General features: G+C 41.5%; 2 protein-coding genes across 2 annotated transcripts in view; one reads left to right on the plus strand and one right to left on the minus strand.

Annotated features, from left to right (window-relative positions):
- Window positions 1-7: 7 nt before the first annotated feature.
- PSMD10 (proteasome 26S subunit, non-ATPase 10) lies at window positions 8-4,150 on the plus strand. The gene is made up of 5 exons (XM_006262666.4): window positions 8-134; window positions 214-312; window positions 2,179-2,325; window positions 2,427-2,593; window positions 3,800-4,150. The coding sequence occupies exons 1-5, from the start codon at window positions 21-23 to the stop codon at window positions 3,951-3,953; spliced, it is 681 nt and encodes a 226-aa protein (XP_006262728.2). The 5' UTR covers window positions 8-20; the 3' UTR covers window positions 3,954-4,150.
- Window positions 4,151-4,237: 87 nt separating this feature from the next.
- The window catches only part of VSIG1 (V-set and immunoglobulin domain containing 1), a 29,516-nt gene continuing 18,296 nt past the window's right edge, over window positions 4,238-15,457 (minus strand). The window contains exons 4-7 of the mRNA XM_006262665.4: window positions 14,054-14,209; window positions 13,027-13,146; window positions 11,582-11,717; window positions 4,238-9,988 (exon numbers count right to left, since the gene is read on the minus strand). Of these exons, the coding sequence (XP_006262727.2) occupies window positions 9,802-9,988; window positions 11,582-11,717; window positions 13,027-13,146; window positions 14,054-14,209 (599 nt within the window). The 3' untranslated portion in view covers window positions 4,238-9,801. The remainder of the gene's footprint in view (window positions 9,989-11,581; window positions 11,718-13,026; window positions 13,147-14,053; window positions 14,210-15,457) is intronic.

A 15,457-nucleotide genomic window follows, 5' to 3' on the forward strand; every position in this document is an offset into this window, starting at 1 on the left:
GGCGGGAGCGGTGCGGCGGCATGGAGGGCTCTGTATCTAACGTGGAGCTGTGCAACCTGGCCTACGCGGGGCAGCTGGACGAGCTGCGCGCCCGCCTGCTGCAGGATCGCGGCCTGGCGGCGCGCACCGACCAGGTCAGCGGGGGGCGAGGCGGGGAGGGGCGCCGGGGAGGCTCGGCTCCCTCAGGCCGCGTTGACTGTGCTCCCGCCGCAGGACCGCCGCACCGCGCTGCACTGGGCCTGCTCGGCCGGACACGCCGACATCGCCAACTTCCTGCTGAACCTGGGCGCGCCTGTCGGCCCCCCCGACGACGTGAGTCTGCCCCGCCTACAGCTCGCGCCGGTGACGTGTTAACTCCGCCCCTCGCGCGGGCCACGCCCCTTCCCGCGGCGGTGCCGGTTGGCCGGTAACCGCCGCTTGTTCGGTAACTCCCGCCCTGCACCGCGCACGGCCCGGCTGTGCCAGCCCGTGTGGGGCAGCCCCTTGCCGCAGGGGCAGCGCAACCCGCGTCAGGAGCCTTCACCGGGTGTTGGGGCCGCTGTCCGCACCGTCCCATGAGGCCGGCCGGGGAATAAAATGCTTCAGCTTCCCCCAGTTCTCGCTGCGACTTACCGTGAGCGATAGAAAGGAAATAAGAAGTCTTATTGGTTGACTTCTTTGCGTGTTTTTCAGCATGCAATAGTTTTCCAGCAAACACGATCATTTTGAGCTTCCAATACAATAATTTCCTATTTACGGTGGTGTTGGTCGGTCCATCTGCCTCGATGCTGCTGTGGGGCGGCGGTGGCGGCACTGTCGCCCTGAGCTGCAAACGGTCCAGCTGCCCCGGGGCTGGGCCCCTGCTCGCTTCATGCAGCAGGACACGCGGCTCGGCGCAATGTGCTGGGGGAGGGGGAAAGCAGCCCTGGGGCGAGGGAGATGTGGGGGCAGAGATGTGTACACATGTGCACGTGAAACATGGACTCAGTTATGTCGATAGAGAGAACTCGGTCTGCGGCGCTCGTGGGTGCGTGCACACGTGCACCCACACAGATGGGCTGAGGACAAAACATTAGTCAGCATGTGTGTGTGGTATATACTATCTTGTGTATATTGTGTGTGTGTATATATCCATATATAATAGTTCTTGTGAGCTGGAGCACCCTTTTTTCAGCATGTGAAGAAGTGAGCTCTAGCTCAGGGAAAAGTGTGTGCGGTTAGTCTGTGGAGTGCAAATCTGTCCTGCCTTCTGCTTGACTCCAAACTAACATGGCTAACTACATCTCTGCTCATAGATGAAGTGAGCACAGGCAGCACAGCTTAGAGCAGCCTACCTTGTCTAAGGGACAGCATTTTTCCCCTCCTTGGCCTCATGTGGACGAGCACAGATGTGCAGTATGTGGCACCACAGACCCGTCTGTGGTACCACATCCCTCGCATGGAGGTGTTCCCTGCACTGCTACCTTGCAACACGGGGCGGGTAGGTTTCACCCTGGGAAATCCTGGGGTCAAAAAACACCCACACCGAAAAAAAACAAAACAGGGCAGCACACACGGCAGCAGCACATACCCCTGAAACTGGAGCCTGGCTGGCTAGAGCCATGCTCCAGCTGCTGGCCAGGCTCCCAGGTGCAGGAGCACCAGCTCCCTGAGACCCCAGGATCCCGGGTAAGGCTGGCCTCAAGCTCCCCTAACCCGCCAGGGTAACCTGCCCTGTGCCAGAGCGCACGTGGCATGGGCCTTCCCCAGGGACAAGTAGCAGTAGCATCTGTCTGCCATTCTAGTGCATGCTTAATACTTGTTCTGAAAGTGATGCTAGACTTCCTAGGAATGGTGGTCACGGTGCAAAATGGTTTGGCTCTCTCCCCCTCCAAATTGTAAAGCTTAAACCAGTGGTTTCCAACCTTTTTTAGTCTCAAGGCACTCCTCAATGGATTTGAGACAACTCCTTCATAACAGCTGTGAAACGAATGCACCCAATTTCAAAAACTAATGTATGTGTAACAATGTTTACCTCCTTGTGGAGCGGCTAGGAAGTGGGAGTAGGGGACTAACCAGGCAGGGATAAGCTTGAGCCTACCCTTATCAGCTTAGCTCCTTACACCCTTTAAAGGATCTGATGGCACTACAGAGTGCTGCAGTATCTGGGTTGAGAATCACTGGCTTAAACAGTTTTAAACACTTTTCCTGCCTCTGCAGGCTGGCTGGACCCCTCTACACATTGCTGCTTCAGCTGGTCGTGATGAAATTGTGAAAGTTCTGATTGGAAGAGGTGCTCAGGTGAACGTGGCCAATCAGAATGGCTGCACCCCTCTGCATTATGCAGCTTCCAAAAATAGGGAAGAGGTATGGTTTCTAATGTTAGCAAGCCCTGCTTCTCTCTTTCTTTTAAACAAGGTAAATTAAGGGAACTTCCCCCTCCCCTTTTTCTTTCCTCATACGCTCAGATTGCAGTCATGCTGTTAGAGAATGGCGCTGATCCAGATGCAACAGATCACTTTGAGTCCACTCCGTTACATAGAGCAGCAGCCAAAGGAAACCTAAAAATGATACAGATCCTCTTGCGGTACAATGCATCTGTGAACATGCAGGACTCGGAGGGGAACACACCTCTGTAAGTGGTTTTCCATTTGCAAGCTTTATATTAACTTATCTCTATGGAAAATGTCTTTACTTCACTTGCAAGCATTGTTTGAAAATTCTCTGTTCCTTTAGAAAACTTGACATTATCTCCCTGTTTTCTAATTGTAAAAGCCACTGGAAGCAAAGATGCATGACTATATTTGATTCAGTTTATGATGAAGACTGTTTTTCCAGATATATTAGAGATTCTTCCATTTTATATGATTTCCAAGAGAAACAAAACATTGTAATTTAACAATTATGCTCAGTTGCCAGTAGAGGGAGACTATGTGCCAACAGTCTGAATGCTGGAGAAAGTTAGGCTGTTTGTAGTCTTGACCTTCTTGCCTTGTTAAACACTCCAAACATGCCATGAATATAAAACCTGCCTAGGGCAGAGGAAGAATCTTGGAAGGACAGACCTGGTTTTGGAACTTTTCTGTAACTCTCTTAAGAAAGTAAACAGCAGGTTTAAAGTCCAGTAACTGAAATTTACATCTCTATCATGGGATCAGTATGAGTTCCTTGGAGTGAAATCCTGGCCCCAATGAAGTTAGTTGGAAGATTTCTAATCAACTCCAGGGGGGGTAGGATTTCACACTTAATGTTTTGGGAATTATTTAATTTCTGCTTTCTATCATGTACTAGCATCCAGTAAGACTTTAAAAAAATTAATCTAATGCTCTTTGACTTGGCACAACTGCAGTTTTCTTGAAAAAAATGTTCACTGTATAAACCTCTAGATATCTTGAGATATCAAACAATATAGCTAAACCTTTGTATCCCAACACAAAATGTACTGTTATAAATAACTGAGGAATGAGATCTTGGTCCCATAATTTTAGTTTGGTTTCTTCTCGAGGCCTTCATGTAATTCAGGCTCACAAACTGGAATTCTTTGACTTCTCCAAAGTTGACTGGTGCTCAGCAAGGCCAGTGTGTAGGGCTAAAGTGAAGGCCTTCATCTTGACAACTCTTATCCTCAGAAAAGCTCTTAGAAAGTTATTAATGACAGTGAAGAGACTGGGCAACAGGCTTTACGGGTTTATTGTAAGTTAGTTGCACGTCGTTGTTCTGTTTCGACTTTCTGGGGACATTCCTGGCATTATAATTGTGGTTCTCTGTAGACTTCCTAGGGACTGATGTTATAAACTCAGTAGATCGGCAGTGATTGTGGGTTTCTTGTTTTTTGTTACAGCCATTTAGCCTGTGATGAAGAGAGAGCAGATGAAGCAAAGCTGTTGGTGTCCCGTGGTTCAAGTATTTACATTGAGAATAAAGAAGAAATGACCCCACTGAAAGTGGCAAAAGGTGGCCTGGGAGCCATACTTAAGAAAATGGTGGAAGGCTAACAGTGTCATCTGAGCTTTTATATTATTCTAATTCCATTCCTGATGCACTCATATTTAAGATTGTAACTTTAATATTTTTACATCTTATTTGGCCTAGATTATAATGCAGATAATTGTATAAACCTTCACTTTTTCCATTTGTACTGCCAACCTATTTCCCTCGCTAGTAATTAAATCAGTCAGCAGTTTTTAAAGTATTTTCAGTATTCTGCACTTTTGTTTCACTTGAAGTCATTATGGCTCTTATAATTTAGACTTGGAAAGATCCTATCAGGTCATCCTGGTTGTTTCTTCTTTTTTTGGTTCCTCACTGCCCCTTTCCTCCCTCCCCCAGTCCCTAGTACAAGGCTTTTTTGTGGCATGTTCTGTCCTGTTGCTTGACCCATTTAAAATCTGTTTGTTCTCGATGTCTGTTCCACAGTCTGAACATACTTCTTTTTATTTAACTTTTTTTTTCTTTTATGGTTTTAATCCAATTCTTTTTTCGTTTCTGTTTGCTAAAGATTATTCCTTTTAGATTGTTTGCATTTTTTTTCATTCTTCACTCCTTTAGGCTTATCTGTGAATACTTTTATTTCTAAATATTACTGTTGGGTCTCTCTAGTTCTTTAATCTGCGTCATGCACTTCAATGTGAAGATTTCCCAGTAACAGATGCAGGCCAGCAGTACCTCTCCTGAGATACTGTCCTATAATCACTGCTTTTTTCCTTTGCCACTATGTCTTGTGGCAAACCACTATCTAATTTTACTGTTCACTTTCCTCTTTTGCCTTTGTTTTACCTGCTTGCTTTTAAGAGCATCTTTCATCCAACTGAATATCTGTGTTGGGTCTTCCCATGGATGTACTGCCTTGAATCCTGTTGTGGTTTTTCTTCCTAGCTCTTTTTTATCTAACTTGTGTTACTGGTGTTGCTGAGACTTCTGGTACGTACTGTTTTCTGAAATGTTAATACATTCATTCTTCATGTATGTACTTTTTATTTTTATATTAACTCTCTAAGATAACCCTTATTTAATAGGTTAGTTGTATAGCAAGGTAAAATTGTAGGGGCTGACTCTGGAAGATGTTTGTTCATGAACATGGATTTAAGTTAACATGCTTTATCCTAAAAGCGTACTCTCTTTCACTGGCTTTCAAAACATGAAGAGGAAAGACAAAACAGTGTCATTTCCATTTATTTCAGTATTTTTGGCTTCTATACTATTAGCTTCTTGAGTGATAATCGCATCAGAAGTTCCAGACAATTTGCCTCTAGTTGCATCAGTGTGGTGACCACAGAGTTATACTTAACTTTCTATGAATCTTTCTCTGCATGGATTAAAGTCTACAAATGTATATGTGAATACAGAATCTGGCATAAGGAAATGAGATCTTTCTTCTTCTAAACTGATGTTGGTGAAACTACTAATGACAACCACATATAGGCTTGTACTTTATTTTTTGTCTGGGGAATTTTCTTTAAATAAGGAATCAGTAGTGAACAACAATATTGTTGTAACACCAAATATTTTATTAAACTTGCATTTAACAAAGGAATCTCATCATTTGCTAAACTACTGTATGTCATATGGGCATAAAGATAGCAGATCAGCTGAACTATTGCTAGACTAAAGTGATAGCGGAGAGGTGGTGCAAATAAAATTTTTTTTGGCTACAGGAAAAATTCAAAACTAATAACAGTAAAACTCAACTCTTTATGTACAAGGGGTATGGTTTTCTACAAACAGAAAGCAAGCATTAAATTGTAACCAAACAAATTTTTGAGTTGAATGCTTGCATATAAAGTGATGTGCACACTAGAAAGCAAAATGCATTTTAAATTCTTAAAGAGCATGTAGCAAGATCCAGTTTCTCTATGCTAAGCTGTTGACATACAAAATGGCTTGAGGGGGAGAACCAGTGCTTTTGGTTAGAGGCAGAATTATTTCTAAACTTTTTAACTTTCACTTTTTACCTGCTATAAAATTCCATAAATTGTCCAGAATTGAGGACTCTATTGTCTTGGGTCTGTTTCATAAGACCTCTGCTTTTTTCAGAGCTATCTAGCACTCTCTTAAGAGTTACAGTACATGAAAGAGAAATGTAGAATCAAAGTAACTGAGCATGTGTAGTCATTTTAAAAATGTTCACGTTTCAGGCTTCAAAACTGAAGTCCCCCTTTGACTTCTTGAAACCGTTTAGCATCTATAAGAAAAAGTAATTTTTTACATAGAAGTGAAATTATACTCGGAAGCCCCCAAAGTTGTTGGAGATAGAAGCAAAATCTATTGAGTCCTCAAAACCCTGTGGATTTTGCCAGTAGATGGAATATAGTAGATCAGGAAAACAGATAGGTGAGGCTGTTGAATAACCACTGACAGTATTTTCCTCCCACCTGTGTATTGCTACTTTTATTCCATGTCATCAAAGCCCCTTAGAAGTGGAAATGGGATGCAAGCAACAAGTCAGTCAGTTTTGGACTTTTGCATCTTCTGTGGTATTGGAGAAGTGGAGACCACTGTCAAAATCCTGAGCTGTGAAGTGTTGGAGATGGTGTTCAGTATTGGTCTGTGAAGGGCAAGAAATATTGCCACAACTCTCTTTCTAGTCCTTTTCTTCCTGAGGAGATAACGTTTTGTATCTTACTGAATATCTTACCTACTGTACATCATAACTTTCTTTTTTTCTTTGGGAGGAAATAACTGGGCCTTGTGACAAAGTCTCTCTGTTACCTCAAAGGTATATTATGAAAAATTAATCTTGCCACTCACACAGCTATCCATGGGTTTGTGATGGACAAATGAGGTGTGTCTACATGTTCAGTTGTATGTAATGTGTCTACATGTTCAGTTAATGTACACATGTACATTAACATATGTGTATGTGTCTACATGTTCAGTTAATGTAACCGGATAAACTACAACACAATTTGAGCTGTAATAAACTAATCTGGGCCTCACCGTCTACATGTGCATTTAAGTATAGTAATTTACTCCACTGTCAGATAGTCCCATCAGATGCAAGTACTATCTGATGGGACAGTAAATTAGTCTGTACCGGCCTAATTGCTGTGCACATATAGACTGTGGCACTTTACTCTGCAGCAAATTAGTTTACTGCACAGTAAAGCACACATATAGATGCGCCCATGGTTATTAATGTGGCTCATGATTTGCTAAGATGCTCAATAAAAGGTAAATTGCATTTTTTTCTTCGTGCTTTATAAAAGACGATATTTTAAGACGGAGCAATCGTTGTTGGAAAGGAATGCTGCCTAGAAAGGTAAGATGCATTTGGCCTCTACATATCGTAAAATGCACTAAAAATCCCCGTCCCCTTACTCTCTCACTCCCATCACCCAATATGATTTGGTGTACAGAAGTTAGTCTTCATATTAGCTAAGAACTACTGTTAAATACTGTAGTTTTCCTTTTTATTTTCTGTTTACGTTCAGCAAATATGTAACAGTAGCAGTCTCAGGAACATGCATACAATCTGAATTATTTCCTTTACAGTTAATAATGTCTTTAACTCAGTAGGCCTTAATTACTTAACTTTGATTGACTATATTAAGGAAGTGCTATAGAGAAAGAAAGGGGTATTAACCTGCATGATTATGGAATGTGTACAAGAACTAAAGGGTAAGTGGTGGGGGGGAAGTCAAGAGAAAAGTAATTGAGACTTCATGCTAGTAAGAAAGGAGGCTGTTTACAGAATAAAAAAGTGGTTACAAATAGGGTCACTGGTATAATTCCTTGTATATTTGCAAGATGGGTGGAGTAAAACAGTGCCTAGGATTTATCTGTCACAGTTACAATGGAAATGTTTGCTAATTAAATTTATGTGATTTTTAAACCAGCTAGAGGGCTCCCTCTGCCTGGTAATTCACTTGAAATATTTTATTAGCAAGCACTTTCACCTGTGATAAGGAATGTCGCATAGGCTGCTTGCAGACATTTGAAAAAAAAAAAAAAGCACTTTACTGGAAGCAGCAGCACGTTACTTCAGCCCAGCACTGCAAAGTCTGTATAGATCAGGAACTTCAGCAGGGCTTTTTGGTGCTTTTAACTAAAGCTGATTCAATCAGCTATTAGATACAAGGGCCAAAATGCCCCACTAAAGCTCCTGATCTATACAGACATCAGGCAAACCAGGTTCAACTAATGTGCTGTCTTTTCTGGCCTTGTGCTAGGCTCCACGTGGGAGCATGTTGAGTTTAACATAAAGTGCTGCTTTTTTTTTTTTTTTAATGTTTGCAAGCAGCCATAATGAGTTAGAAGTACTTTCTTGTCACTTTTTCTTTTACTACTGAGCTTGTTGAATGCTTCAGTCTGTCATGTTCACAGGGTGGTTTAGATGTAATTACAGGAAGCCTTTTATCCTTAACAGAAAATGTAAAAGATCCAGGCTTAATCTTTGCTTGGGCAAGCTTTCATTTAAAATTAAGGACTGAGACTAGTTTGAAATTTGCCCCCCATTTTAGAGATTACAAAGGTGGGGAGAGGGCTGGAAATCTTAGTGAGAAATCCTGGTGTCATTGCTTTCAGTAGTGTTGGAATTCTATCCTTTTCAATTTTCAACTAGGGCACAACAACATTTTTAAATGTTGCAAACAGCTGTGAGATGCTGAGCTGATGTCTCTACCGGTGTATGAAAGAACACGAGTACAGAAGGCCTACCTCTATATAATAGCATGGTGGCTTAGGGTACCTGTACTGGAAGTGCTCAGTTCCCTCATCCCTGGAGGTATTTGATCCCACCAGACTATAGGCTAGTATAGGTGAAATCACTCTTTACCCATCCTGTGCAGTGGTGCAGGAAGAAAAAAAACAACAAAGCTTATTGGGTCAGAGAAAGTACAAGAGGGGATCTGTTTTCACCCCATCAAGAGAAACTTGAATCCCTACAAGGAGAAAAAGGTGCTGAGCTTTGGTCTCCTACTTCCCAGGCAATTATACAGAAGGGGTGCAGCAGCATTTCCCCTCTCAGCTTCCACTTTCCTTTGAAACATGTAGGGGAAATTGCAGTTTGAAGAGCCCAATCTTATCAGTATATGCTAGGCTTTCTTGTTGTACACTTGTCATCTTGAGCCCCTTGCAGAGACCTAGATGTTTTCCCAATTTCTGGATCCTGATTGGTTGTAATCATGAACTTTCCTTGACTTGCTCAAGGCTAGAAACGGTCAGGACTGGGATGGATACAGAGATGTAGCACCAGCCATTTGGAGAACTGTGGAACACATGAAGTTTAGATGCTCCAGGGTTAGGCAGAAGTTTAGTGTGGGCTTTTGGGATTCTGATTTTGGATGAAAGCAGCCAAGTTCTGCGGAAGTCCTTTACTGAATCTGACTTTATGGTCTGCTCCTGCATTCTTTAAATCCCACTGATTCCAAGGTGAAAAATCCAGTCTTCAGATGTTAGAAGGTCCTAGCTAAGTTGGTAGGTCTTTTGTAGTTCTCTGCTTGTGGCATACCTCACATTTATCTGTTGATGTCTGACTCTTTCCTTTCTGAAAAAGGACTCCTCTGTTTACAAGTGCTTTGGATTTATACACCTCATGTATGTTTTTGATTGGCTGTTGGTAACATAAATTGCAGCTTTCTAAACTAATAATCTAAAATAGGTTGCATGTACAGAGACATGCTACATTCATATTTATATGTAGCCATTGCCAGACACTGAATGCAGTAACCAATTTTAAACATGTATGTTGTGATACACATGCTTCTTGTTTCGTTGGAGGCCTGCCTTCTGGTTCACAACACAAAAGCAGGTTTCTGGGTTTAAACCCCCACTACTTGCGGTACTAATTCAATACTAACATAGCTGCCGAGGTCCAGAGCTGGTGGGAAAAACTGCACTGGCATTTTAGTCTGTCACTTCCCTCTCCCCCCCTTGCACTTCCTCATTTTCAGGCATTCCAGGAACAGTAGCCTCCTCAGGATTAGACTGCTCATTTGTTGTGTTGGTCAGCGGAGCTGCAGCAGTAGGTATATTTTCCTCGTTAGGGACATCAACATATTCCAGATTGGTCTGTTGTTTCTCAGTCATTGGCCTGCAGAAAGGTAGGAGGAGAATTAGACTGATTAATGGCCAAGTGAAATTCTATCTACAAGAGAGTCACCCAAAAGGAACACTTTAGAACACTAACCCTAATTCTTACTATGATTATATTCTAATGGCACCTACAGTCACTGGCAAAATATAAGCTGATCAAATTTGCTGGTGGTGACAGATTGGCAAATGGTTGGCAAATGGTAAATGAGGTGGTTGGAAGGGTCTGGATCATGTGCTGTGGCAAACATGGCCAATACCATCCTGAGGTGAACAAACTAGGGGGTAGTAAATGGGAATTGGAAGTTTACTATTATCTAGACAACGACTGAGTCTGCTGAGATGCTATAGACAGTTCTGGTATCTACATTTTAAAAACAAGATACTGAATAATTAGAAAAGCTAAAGGAAAAGTCAACAATTATTCAAGGTCTGGAAGAAAATACTTGACAGAGACGTGAGCAACTTAATCTGTTAAGTTTATCAAGGAGAAGACTGAGCAGTGACTTGATTAATATGCATAAGCATCTTCACAAGTGGAAAATAAGGGGTAGTAAAGGGCTCTTGAAAGAAGTTGAGAAAAGTAACAAGGAACAGGCACAAAGGTGGGAGTTAAGGTTGATTTCATGTGGGAAATGAGCACAAATGCTTAATAGTGAGGGTGACTGCCACTGGAGCGTCTTATCCAGGGGAGTAGTGGATTTTCTTCATCTTGATGTCCTAGTCAAGACTATCTGGCTTTTTTGGGGAGATTCCTTAGCCAAGCTCTGGGGTTCAGTACAGAGCCCTGGAGTTGCCTCATGTTATACAGATAGTCAAACTAGACAACCTAATAATCTCTTCCAGCTCTAATATCTGCATGTGGGTCCATGAAACTTCTCAGGGCCCCACTGTGCTTGGCCCCACTCCTATAACGAGAGGCAGTATCTGTCCTGAAGATATCTCTAAGTAGACAAGATTATAGAGATGGGCAGCTGAAGCACAAGAGCTAGGAACAGATACTGCATTTTTCCCAGGACCAGTTGTGCCTGTATTTGTACCCAAGCAGAAAAATTCTGGGATTACCATGTGTATGTATGTATGTGTATATGTGTAACCCTTCCGGTTAGAGTTCAGAATGGAGGTGCAGACCCCTTTGGAAATCTTGAGTGGCGGTGCAAAACCATTTGAATTCTAAGTGTCAGTATTCATGTACTTTTCATTGATCCATAGTCACCTTTCATGGACCCCTTAGACATAATTTGTAGACCCTCGAGGAGTCTGCAGGCCACAGGTTGAAAACCACTGGTCTGAATCCAAGGTGCAGTTCTGTTGTGTTTGACCAAACTCCTACCTGCCCTCCACTGACTTCTGTCAAGTCTGGATTAACTCGCGTGCTGCTTTTCCAAGGTGTCACTGTTTTCCCTTATTATTTAATAAAGCCTTTAGTTTTTCCGACACTATGTGATAGACACGTGTAATAATGGGGTATTATTTAGCCTCAAAGAAATATTAGCTGCCTCTAAGTAATGCTTTGAATCCACATCTCCCACCATAGCTTTAGAGGGTTTGATAGGAATGCTTGCCTCAGAACCAAGCAAATGGAAATTCTTACTGCATTTCATTAATTGTTGCCTTCTCTTTTCTCTTTTTCTTCTCCTTTTTGGTTAAAATCCAGACAATAATGCAGATAACAACAGCTGCCAGTATTGCTCCAATTAATGCTCCAGCAATGATACTTCCTTCCGAGTCTGACAAGAAGCACATGCACAACATTAATTTTAAGGCATCATTGATACAGTAATAATCTTGTCAAGGAGATAGTAGATGGAAAGAAGAGATCTAAAGTGTGTGCTTCCAAGAAAGGAAAATCGTATAGGAGAGAGAAAATCAGCTTTTTGCTGTGTTTTGACTCCTTGCTGTTAGGTATATGACTCCATAATGCTAGTTTCAGCTCAGCAGAGGAAGATGAGGGGATGCTTGTCTTACTGTTTGACAATATTGTTTGCTCTCTGACCCTTGCCATCGGCGCTTTAGTTCTGGGTTGATCCTCTGACCACTTGTGATCCCAACGGATACTATTTTTGTTTTCGTGAAGATATAGTTGCAAACACCAAAGTTAACGTTCTCCCTGTCTGTTTCCATTTCCAAGGCAAATTTTTCAGGTAAGAGACCACCGAGTAAGGGAGGAATCATTTCAAAGCCTATTGGTTGGTTTCCAAAACGTTCAATTGTATTGATTTAACTTAGTGAACATTTTACACACAGCTCTGGTTGGTGTCGGGTATTCTAGTGTCACACCAGTACATTGCTGTACAACTCTATAAACATCACTGAAATGCTCTAGTCAGAGCAGAGTGCATGGGGATGTCATTTTGAAGCCAAGTAGACCCAAGATCTAGGTCTGTTAGATCAAAGCTAGTCAGAGGTTCTTGGGTTTATTTTTTAAGTCGGGGGTTCCACATTCAATTCCTAATGCCTGTTATTACCAAAGAATGTAGCAGTATGGAACGCCAGCTGAACTGGACATTTATTTATTTGGAGTGGATCTCTGATGTTAAAGACCAGTTTTTCTCAGCCAAGGGTTTGAATAATTCATGCTTACTCACTGACCGTACCTCATGGAAATTTATGGGGCTGATGCCTTCAGTCTAAGCTGTGCCTTTTAAACCAGAAGAAACTGAAGCTGTTTTAAGCCAAGAAATCTTGGATTCAGTCTCTCCTGCTAAAGACATAGCTAGAGATATTCCATTACATCATCATTTGTGTAGTGTTTTGTATGCTCAAAGTAGCTACACATGTTAATTAATCCTCACAATACCCTTGGAAGGTATGTTGCTAAATATATGTTAGCAATGCCATTTTACAGGCTGAGACATGCAGTCTGACTCGCTTAAATCCCTACAATTCCTTGGTAAGAGCTGGGGTGAGAACTCAGGAACTCCTGTCTATCAACCAACGCTTTCTTATTTCAAAGTAATCTACCTTTTTAAAAAGTGAGGATTTATTGCCATACTGATTATGCTGCACAGAAGTGACTTTGGTATATGTTAAACTCACGTTTTTCAGTCAGGTCAAGTTGACAGCTGCTGTTTCCCAGGATGTTACTGGCAGTGCACAGGTAGTGTCCTGTTTCAAAGGTGGTGAGATTTCCAATAATAAGCAGCCCAGTTTCTGGATCTGTGACAAAGGTAAATTATGCACATAAATTCATGCATGTATGGTATCGAGGGAATCAATTATTAAGACATGAATAAGAGTGATAACTATTGCAAGATGAGCTAAGAGTTTTGTACCATAAATTTGTTACTTCATTTATGGAAGGTAATTTTTGTGATATCTTTTACTGGACTGACTCTGTAGTTAGGAGAGCTGTTGAACAAGCTTTCATACATTGGTGTCACCTGAGGAAGGACATTTGATGTCTGAAATCTTCTCCGAAGGCTCTGGACATTTGGGGAGTGGCATCAAAGGCTGTGGTCATTTCTTTGACTATCACAGCTATAACAACATCATTTAAATTAAGGATTTTCTTTAAAAACTGCATATCTTCCTTGAAAACAGTCATTACAACATTTTACAGACAAGTCTGCAGCTGCATTGGTGCTTGAAGACTAGGCCTCTAGCCTGAAAACATAGAAGCAGGTGTCTAATTTTACGCAAATCATTAATATTGAAGTCAACTGACCTTTTCTGTGGGTAAAGTTTTACGTATGCTTATGTGCTTTCCGAATGTGATATTACAAATTGAATTAAGTTTTATTTCATCTCCAAGGTAAAGGAGGAGTAAAGAATTAAATTATTTTAATATTATAAAGGTAGTATTACAAGTATGATTTTTTTGATACGTGTTTCAAAATGTTCTGAAACAATCAGCAATACTTTCTCCAACAATCGAAAACACAAAGACAGTGCATTTCTTATGGCTGTTAGTAAATTTTGGTAGGTCAAAACAAATTTAGATTTGTGATTTTGGAGCATACAAGGAAGGACCTGCTCTCTATGCTGTATACAGAAAAGAGTATGGAGATTGGCTATCACACACCCAGTTTTTAATGTCCCAAACTGGCCCTCTGTGGTTACTCACTGTATTGTTCTGTCACGGGTTTGACGGTATTTCCTGACAGTCTCTGCCACTGGTACGTAGGAAGAGGCATCCCTTCTTGTGAATGACAGGCAAGAGAAATGAAATGATTGGACTCAGGTGTTCCCTGTATATTGCAGAAGGGCTGTGAAGGTTTGACTATAAAATAACAGCAGAAGATACAAATACGTCATAGTTAGAAATTCTGGCCTAGAATCCTGCTAGACCAAACATCAGCTGCTATGCCTGTTTAAACCCAGGATTGATTAATAGACTTGAATGATGTTCTAGATTTCTACCAATATAACTGATAGTTCACAGGTCTGCCTCCCAGTTTGCTTGGTTGTACTGTCCATTTAATTCTAACTCTGTTTACACATATTAGAATTAGGTCTGTAGCTTAACTGCAGTAGAATTGCACCAGGGACACACGTGGTCCAGTTTTTGCCTACAGGAGTGGGTTTTTTCTTTCTTTCAAGTGATAGCTACAATCTCCTATTTAAGTTATGAGTCATACTTGCATATATGTTCATTATTATTATTATGCAGTGCAGTAATATTTGCAAATGTTCTTTTTAAAGACATTTTTAATATACATGCTGTGAATCTTTTTCCTGTGCATTTCTTTCCATCTGGGGTTTGTTTTTGGTCTGTGCTGGATAGGCAAATGCTACAGCTGGAACAGTTTTCTAATATGCCCTTGCTTGGGCATTGGTCCATTAGCCAAACAGACCACTCATCTATTTATAGAGCAGGTGGAGAATTGTTAGGTGAAGCCGGTACTAACATCTGTCTTGCTAGCAAGTCAGATTTGTCCTGTTCCATTGCTTTTCATACTTGTTTAGCTATTTGTTAATGGTTGAATTAATTGGTTTCTTCCCTTTGATGTTGGGGCTGCACAAAACACAGAACAGAGCTCAGCTTGTAACTAGGGGTCTTGTGACTTGTTTTTAATAGAAGGGTAGTGTTAGAATTGCTCGTGGTATATGGGAGAAGCAGCTTAAATTGAACCAATGACCATCCATGTGGCCTTAGACAAGTCATCCATACCAAATATTTTCACATGTGGAGGCCTAAAACTGACTTCACGGTTGGCCTGATTTACACAGCTGCTTTAGGGTCTCAAGTCTTAAAATGTTGGTCTTTTCTCTAAAACCCAGGTCCAGCTATCCCAAAAGTAATATTTGCAAGCAGTGGTTATGATTGTACATATTGCCTGTAGACAGGCCTAACTCTAAATGGTTTTAAAGGCTTCTTTAATGATGACCAGGTCAGGACTGAGAGATTCCATGTGGTAAGAGGAGGCAGCTCAGATGGTGTTTGGCTTTTCTGGGAGCTCAAAACCATGACAGGTTCTGGATATACAAGAAGAATCTCCTTGGTGTCAATTTAGAAACAAGTCCTGCT

The sequence above is a fragment of the Alligator mississippiensis genome, chromosome 8, assembly GCF_030867095.1.
Source record: "Alligator mississippiensis isolate rAllMis1 chromosome 8, rAllMis1, whole genome shotgun sequence".
NCBI lineage: Eukaryota > Metazoa > Chordata > Crocodylia > Alligatoridae > Alligator > Alligator mississippiensis.